The sequence below is a fragment of the Arachis ipaensis genome, chromosome B01 (genome assembly GCF_000816755.2).
Source record: "Arachis ipaensis cultivar K30076 chromosome B01, Araip1.1, whole genome shotgun sequence".
Lineage (NCBI taxonomy): Eukaryota > Viridiplantae > Streptophyta > Magnoliopsida > Fabales > Fabaceae > Arachis > Arachis ipaensis.
Window position 1 is genome coordinate 1,884,870 of NC_029785.2, and position 9,292 is coordinate 1,894,161.

Sequence of the window (9,292 nt, forward strand, 5' to 3'; positions counted from 1 at the left end):
GTCTCCTAATTTTTATATCTCATTTTTTATTTCTCAATCTCCTTTCTAAACGCAGTCAAAGAGTACATATGTGCATGTGGCTGTTATGCAAAGTTAGTTAAAATAAGATTATTGCTTGGTTAATTATGCTAGAGTCTATATTAGTTAGTTGTTGATATATATATATAGTTATATACACTGATACACATACATACATGTATAATATGAGCGCATGCAACACGTTACTCGTTCAATGATATTCAGTTTAGTTTTCCATTCACTCTCATTCTTGCGTTCTCTAGAAACTCTTATGTTGACGTTACGGCAAAAACTTAGAGGTGACCTCGTAAATTTGTTTATAATTATGACACTTCAAATATGTATTGACAATATTCGTTTTTTGGCATATTGTCCTTTAATTTATTCATGCAGTTATTTAAACAAGGGAAAGTATGAGGAGCTAATAGAATATTTATACAATATGTACAATGGAAGTTAAGGGAGTATTAAAAATATAATCATTAGTGTTACTTTTTTCCATCCGCTGAAGTTTTTAGGATGAGTGGTATCATGACATGGTATTAGAACGCTAGATCCGAAAGGTCAAGAGTTTAATCTTTGGTGAACCTCAAAATCAGTTTAAGCTTTTGAGAAGATGTCTATTATCACTAGTACTCGAATGGTTATTCTAGATAATATAGGGGATGTTCATTTTGTAACTCAATAGCCCATTATACACATTGTACAAATAGTCCATTGTCTCCCTAGCGGGATTCTTTAAACAATGCTTAGTTACATACACTTATTTAAGTAATAGCAAACTCTGATTATATTCAAATTCTTACCAATGAAGAAACCAAGTTTGATTTAATTATGAACAATCATGATTTTGATATGTAATTGAAAACTTTGTGAAATTATAAAAATTTCTCATATGAATTCATTTTTTTTATATATATTATTAGGTTAAAATGGCATAATAGTGAAATTTACTCCTTGCATGCAACGTCCGTTAGGTAGCGACAAATTTTTAAATGGAGCTCTAATTCGTTACGAATTAGTGTTGGAATAAATTAATTTCAATAACCTAGATCATCCATATTGAATCATCAAAAAATATATCATAATGCGGAAGCGTATCTTTACTAATAGAAATTAGAAATTAGACGGAAGGATTGTCTCAGTCTTGTGGTTCTTTCAATCTTCCTCAATCAAAGTCTTCTGTATCCCTAGGCGGCTGAATTGTGACTCTTACATATATTCTTTCTTGATATAATCACATCTTATAAACTTTATGCCTGCATCTGAATGCTATTTTCCTTATTACTTTAACAATCTGGTCCGTCTCATACATTAGATATGGAATTACCGCAACTTTTATCACATTAAATATCGTGACTAAACTACGACAATCACTATCCTAATATACTTAACGACATAGATCAAATTTGGATGAGTAATATGAAAATTACATTACAAGTGATCTCATACATGTCTATTTCCAACTAGTCCAACTTTAAAACTTTATTGAGATCAAACACAAAACAACTATTGTAAAATGAACATTTCACATAACATGAAATAAACTATCAACTTAATTCTGCTGAAAAAATAACTCAATATTTGTCATAGGACATATAGCATAAAATAAATTCCCACTAAATCAAGGCATCACAAATATTGACACCCATCCGAGCAGTGTGCTCATGAAAGACTTTAGGGATCAATCTCTTGGTTAATTGGTCTGCTAGCATATATTTTGTTTCTATATGTTCTATGAAAATCTGTTTTTCTTGAATTTTCTCCTTGACAACTAAGAACTTGATGTCTATATGCTTTGATTTTGTCAAGCTCTTATTGTTATTGGAGTATAATACTGGTGACTTGTTATCACAAAATATCTTTAATGTCTACTATACGAAGCTCAGCGACAAAGTTTCGAAACCATATGCCATGTTTGGATGCCTCAAAGCAAGTAACGTATTCTGCCTCCATTGTTGAGGAAGCTACAAGAGTCTGTTTGTTAGACTTCCATGCAATAGCTCCTCCAGCCAAAATGAAGATACAGCCTGAAGTAGAGCGTCTATTATCTTGGCATCTCGCAAAATCGGAATCAGAGCACTTAATGATTTCCAAATTTTCTGAACTCCGATAAGTAAGCATGTAATCATTTGTTCTCTTCAGATAACGCATTACGCGTTTAACAGCTATACAATGATCCATGTCCGGATTGCTCAAGTATCTACCCAACACTCCCACTATAAATGATATATTAGGACGTGTGCAGACTTGAGCATACATTAAGCTCTCTAGTACTGATGCATAAGGTTTATCATGCATTGCTGTCCTTTCAAGATCATTTTTAAGACACTGCTTGAGACTGAACTTGTCTCCTTTAGCTACGGGTGTGTCCATTAGTCTATAACTTTCCATACCATATCTACTTAAAATCTTTTCGATATAATTCTTTTGTGATAATCCAAGAATACCTTGAGAGCGATCTCTTAGTATCTCGATTCCTAATACAAAAGAGGCATCACCAAGATCTTTTATTTCGAATTTGTTTGATAGAAATTTTTTAGTTTCATGCAACAAGTCTATATCGTTACTGGCAATAAGTAGAATGTCATCAACATATAAAACTAAAAAGATGTATTTACTCCCACTGAACTTGCAGTATACACTCATCTATGATATTTACCTCAAAATCATATGAGGTAGTGACTTGATGAAACTTGTGATACTATTGACGGAAAGCTTGTTTGAGACCATAGATAAATTTCTGGGCAAAACACTATAATAAGCCAACATGAATCCAAATTTACCTATATGAGCCAAAATGAAAATCGATACAGCAATGAGCCAGATCATATTTTTATGTAATTCGAACCAGGCTAGTTCGAACTTCATCCTCAAATAATTCGAACCAGAGCAGTTCGAATTTCAAAGAAAAAATTGAATGTAAATCGAACCAGACTGGTTCGAACTACCTATGCAAGTAATTCGAACCACTCCAGTTCGAATTATGGGGAAATGAGTTCTTCATGTAATTCGAACCACCCTGGTTTGAATTACGCTTAAGCTAGGTTGTTAGTAATTCGAACCACCCTGGTTCGAATTACTAGGGAATGGGCTATATAAGGAGTTCGAATCAGCCTCATTCGAACCATTCTCACCTTCCCCTGCCCCACCAAATCTCAGAGAAAACGACCCAGATTCTCTCCGCGAAAGACCTGAACGCAATACTCTGCTCATGGGGGACGATCCGGCGCGGTTATATCGCTTGGACGGAGTCGCCCATATAGCTGGGGTCATCAACGAAGAGGTTAGTACGAAAATAACTTTGTTTTACCGGTACATGTGAGTTTGTGGTTTGGCATGCGAGTAAGATATTGGTTTAGTTGGTGGTTTATTTTAGTGGTTTATGTTAGTGATTTCTGTAAATGGTTTATGTTAGTGGTTTTTGTTAGTGATTTATGTTGGTGGTTTATCTTAGTGGTTTATCTCAGTGGTTTATGTTAGTGGTTTATCGTAGTGGTTTAGGTATGTGGTTTATGTAAGCGGTTTACGTTAACGGTTTACGTTTGTGGTTTTTGTTAGCGGTTTATGTTGGTGGTTTATGTTAGTGGTTTATCTTAGTGGTTTATGTTAGTGGTTTATGTATGTGGTTTATGTAAGCGGTTTACGTTAACGGTTTACGTTAGTGGTTTTTGTTAGTGGTTTATGTTGGTGGTTTATCTTAGTGGTTTATCTTAGTGGTTTATGTTAGTGGTTTATGTATGTGGTTTATGTAAGCGGTTTACATTAACGGTTTACGATGCCGTTCGGAGAGTGCACTATCACACTGCAGGACGTGGCATACCAGCTGGGTTTGCCAGTGGACGGGCGTTACGTCAGCGGCTGCCTATCAGAGTTCCATATATACATCGAGGGTGGCCGTCCAGCCTGGGTTTGGTTCGAGGAGTTGTTTGGAGTGGTACCTCCTCCTAGCCAGGTTCAGAAGTACGCGGTCAACTGCAGCTGGTTTCAGGAGACGTTTGGTGAGTGCCCGGAGGGAGCTGATGAGGATACTGTGCGTCGTTATGCCCGTGCGTACATCATGATGTTGTTGGGCACGCAGCTTTTTGCGGACAAGTCGGGCAACCGCGTTCACATCAGATGGCTTCCGTTTGTAGCTAGGCTGGAGGAGATGGGGACCTACAGCTGGGGTTCTGCAGCACTGGCATGGTTGTACCGGTGCATGTGCCGTGTGGCGAACAGAAATGTTATCAAGCTAGCGGGCCCACTTCAGCTACTTCAGTCATGGATTTTCTGGCGATTTCCTCGGTTTAGGCCTGCAGGATTTGAGACGTTCAGCTGGCCATTGGCCTCGAGGTACTTCCCTAATCTTTGTCTATTTCAATTTACTACACATAACCGCGTGTTCATTCATAATGTATTGGATACCCTAAGCACACATATAAGTAGCGGTAACACATGTGCATGTTGCAGGTGGTCAGGTTACATCCCTTCCAGTAGCGAGAAGGGTCCTAGAGTTCAGACGTGGAGGCTCTGGATAGACCGGTTGCAGGATAGAGAGGTCAGTATGTTACTTAATAAGTTTTTTTATTTAACCACAATTTACGAGTTAGGATCACGAGTTGCCCTGACATTGTATCGTTCTGGGTGCAGTTTATCTGGATGCCGTACAGTAGCCCTGACGTACTTCAGATCGTGCATCCCGAGGTTTTGGAGCCTCGGCATATGGTGTTGTGGCGGTCTGTTACATCGCTTATCTACTTTGCCGTCATAGAGTGGCATCAGGTAGACAGGATTCTTCCGCAGTTTGGAGGGGTGCAGCCCCGTCCACAGGCCGCCCTGAACATCGACTTTCTGATGTCGAAGGACGGCAGAGGCGGCGATCGATGGTTCCCGTCCCATTTGCAGAAGTGGCATCAGTATTGGGACGACCGTACGGAGAGCGTGCTGAGATTCGATGTTGTTGCTGACCCTGGTCCGTCGCATCAGTTCTTGGATTGGTGGAGTCAGCACGGGAAGAGGTTTTTGTCTCCGGATCCGCAGTTGGGTGATCCGAGAGCCGTTGCTATTCCTGTTGAGGCCACACAGCGGGGAGCTGGGCAAGTACCTGAGATGGATCGGCCTGATGACGTGCCGGATAGGAGGCGGGTTGATAGGAGAGCACGCGTGGGCACACGTCGCAGCCAGCGTGACTGGGGGTGGCTTGAGCGTGCTGTGGAGGCTGGCGACGAGGCCGGCCCCGCTAGGGGTCGACAACGACATCATCCTGGCAGAGGTAGAGGGCGTGCTGCGGTTCATGCCGCTGCACCTGACCCTGGGGACGACGACGATGATCAGCATGGGCCTGAGGGCGGGGATGGTGCAGGGGCGGCTTCAGTTGCTGGTGGTAGTACCCAGGATGGGGTTCACGGAGGTGAGTGGTATGGCTCCGGGATGGGTGACGGGGCTGAGCCTAGTGACGCTGGACTTGGGTCCGGTCCTTTTGGACATTACTTTGTTGGAGTACCCACCGACGACCAGCCTCAGCAGGACGGTACTCCAAGGGTTATTCCCGGATCACAGTGGCAGGACTTCCTTGGGGCAGATACGCTTGATGCGGACTTCGGCAGTCCACGGTTTCTAGTGGAGATTTCGGCTATCATGCAGGAGGACGAGCCGGGCAGGAGGCGTCCTCAGACCCCTGGCACGCAGGCACCCTTAGATGTTGATCTGAACGAGCCTGCTACGACACCTGTTGGTGACCAGTTTGCTTTGAGAGGTACCCCACATTCCGCTTACACCGCTGCATCACAGTCTGTCGCCGGGCCGTCTGCCGCACCACTCCATTTTACGCCGCCCGCACAGCCTGCCCCGCATGAAGACGCAGATGAGATAGAGGATGAGGAGCCGTTTATCCGCAGAGGTCAGAGGCCACGGGTTCCCCGTCGTTGTGGGACAGGGTCCCACTTGTTTAGATGATTTACATTTTCATGTATTTTGGAGGTTAGGGTTCACTCATGTATTTTAGATGATTTACTTTAGAGCTATTTTTCCTTGTTGTTTCCTCATCTTATTGTACTTAAAAATCTGTTATTTACCTAGTGGATTAGTGACTATGTATTATCATTGAATCATATAACACTGTAGTTATCAACTTTTGCAGTCATGGGATTTCTAACCATATTCAAATTCAGATGCAACTTTTTCATTACTAGAAGGTAAAAGGATAAACAGATAACACAAATCATCTTAAATAACAAGTAACAGGAAAAATAAAATCAATGAACACTAACAATAACAAGATCGCTACTACTGCCCCCCCGTGTGAGACGGTCCTCCAAGCTGTGGGCAACTCCTGCGGGTGTGTCCGGGTTGGCGACAAAGGCCACACCTCTTTGGCCGATTCGGATCTGCCTCGTCCATGTTCGTCCGTATCTTTGTGGATCTCGGACGACCCTCTCTCGCACGCCTCTTGGCAGGGTCCAGGATCACGGTTGGCCCGTCGTAAGGTGGCCAGAATCCCTCCGATATCGGCGGTGTGAATCCCATCTGGTACACACGGAACACTGAACTAATCTGATACACGCTGTGAACATAAGAGGACCAGGTAACCCGTGAGTAGGCGCAGCATGCAAGTGCGTGCTGGCACGGGAAATGAAGTGCCTGGAAGTACCCGCAGTCACAGGTCCGGGATGCAAGCGATACTCTGTAGGTACCTAATGAGAAAGAGCCCGTCGGAGTGGTCTCGGCTACGGTGAACTCGGAGTTATCCCGGTCATACAAAGTCACCGTGAAGCACCTCGAATTCTTCAAGTTGGCCTCTATACACTTCACCAAGTACTGACTAAATTGCTGTCCGGTTCCCATCTGGGCCTCAGCCTCTCTACCCTTGCGAACAAAGAGTTCCGCGAGCCTTCCATATGTTGCCTTCACCAAAGAGCAAACAGGGAGGTTTCTGACACCCTTTAGGATTGAGTTCACACACTCCGAGATATTCGTCGTCATGTGACCGAATCTCCGTCCCTCGTCACGATGCTGAGTCCATAAGGAATAATCAATCCGGTTCGCCCACTCACACATCGCCGGGTCTTCAGACCGAAGAATATCAAACCAGTAATCAAACTCAACCTCGGTCTTGGCATATGCGGCATTCACTAGAAGCCTACGTGCATCCTTGCCCTTGAAGGTAAGGGCAAAATTAGCCGCTACGTGTCGAATGCAGAATGCACGGTATGCAGATGGAGGTAACCAACCCCCGTCCGGAGCCTCAAGCGCAGCCTTTATGCCGTTATGCCTGTCCGATATAACCAGAAGACCGGGCTGCGGTGTCACGTGCTGTCTAAGGTGGGAGAGAAAGAATGACCAAGACTCTGCATTCTCACCTTCTACTAGTGCGAATGCAACGGGTAGAATGTTGGAGTTCCCGTCCTGTGCAATCGCGATGAGCAAAGTACCCCCGTACTTCCCACACAGATGGGTCCCATCAATGCTAACTAAAGGCTTGCAATGGCAAAATGCCTGGATGAGTGGTGGAAACGTCCAGAAAAGTCTGTGGAAAAAAGCTTGAGACTCGTCTACTTGTCCACTAACTCGAACGGGGCTCGTCCGTAGGATTGCAACAGTACCGGGCATCGTCAACTAGACTCCCAAAACCCACCTGGGGAGCTCGTTGTATGACTCATCCCAGTCACCATATACGAGGGCAATTGCCTTCTGCTTCGCCATCCAGACCCTCCTGTAAGTCGGCCTAAACCCGAAGTGTGCTGCCGTGGCATTTAGGAGCACCTTGATGCTGACGGATGCATCAGCCCTAACCATTGGCATAACGAACGCGGAAATCACATGATAATCCAAGCTCCTGTGGTCACTCGAGATGGAGGTCGCAAGACAAGTGTGAGGTCCATTGTACCGCTTGACCTCCCAAATGCCCTTGCGCTTCCGCAGACTCAGTCGAATCAACCATGTGCACCCATTCCCAAACTCAGAACACTTGCCCACATAACGGCGATGATCAGACTCCACAACCTTGTACTGTACCCCTCGCCGGATGCTGTAAGTCTTCACACTTAACAGGGCCTCGTCTTTATCCTGAAATTGCTGACCAACCTGGAACTCTGTCAAACCAGCAGTCCCTTCAGCATCTCTAGCTCCGAATCCAACAGAGTGCCCTGAAACACCCTCTTGCCTCATGGCATCTAGGTCCAAAGAGGAAAAATGTGGTGGATACTGCTGTGTGCCAGAACTAGAACCACCGACTACCAATGCAGGCTCAGTCGCTCCAACCTCGTCGCCGCTGTCATCCTCAATCATATCCGGCTCGACGTCGTCCTCCTCTACATCACCCAACACTCCGTCTCCGACGCCAACCGGTGGAACTCCCTGTAAAGCGTTCGGCAGAATATCAACTGATCCTACCACGTCGCCTACTCCATCATTCAGATCAACAGCAAAAGACGGGGAGGCGACTGGTTCGACCGCTGGCTCGTACACAGGGACGGACGAAGAAGCAACGGCAGGCCTGGAACTCGAACCGGCTGCCGCTGCTTCAGTGGTGGCATTCCGGTTCGAACCCCCTGAGCTGGATACCACATCAACCAACTTCGCCAACAATTCTGGTGTCCTAACCTCGGGAAACTGCCTCCGACATAGAAACATGACTTACAGGTCCTCATCACTACCAATCGTGAAGCAATCATACTTCACCGTATCCTGCAAGACAGTGATTGGAATGCGATAGAAAAACTTATTCACTCGCTTCACACCTTCCAGACCGAGTTTCATCAGCACAGATCTAACAAGATCATCATAGCTCGTCGTTGGTTTCACGACGATACAGAGAGGATCCTTATCTGTGAACTTCACACCGGAGCGAGTTTTTCTCTTAATGGATCCTCTATGGTGAACCAAAACCCCAAAACTCTCCTCACTAGCCATATTACACCCTCTATGAGAGCAACTCACGTTTAGAACCATATATATACTGCACTGTCTACCACTAAATCGAACCGGACTGGTTCGAATTCAGTTTGTGTAATTCGAACCAGCCTGGTTCGAATTACTTGATGCAGCTTCTCCCCATATAATTCGAACCAGCTTGGTTCGAACTATGTGCTACGTTTTCCTCCCAAGTAATTCGAACCACCCTGGTTCGATTTACTTGAATGAATTTCTCTCTTAATAATTCGAACCACCCTGGTTCGAATTACTCATGAATAGAGTTCGAACCACACTGGTTCGAATTATATAAATATAGGGTTTGGCTCATTGCAGAAACGAATTTCACTTTGGCTTATTTAGGTAATTTGCAACTTCCCTT

The 9,292-nt window shown here is 44.4% G+C and overlaps 1 protein-coding gene across 1 annotated transcript; it reads left to right on the forward strand.

The window, feature by feature from the left end:
* Positions 3,797-5,039, forward strand: LOC110264041 (protein MAIN-LIKE 1-like). Its single transcript, XM_021105816.1, has 2 exons — positions 3,797-4,353; positions 4,471-5,039. Exons 1-2 carry the CDS (start codon positions 3,797-3,799, stop codon positions 4,769-4,771), a joined length of 858 nt encoding a protein of 285 aa, XP_020961475.1. The 3' UTR covers positions 4,772-5,039.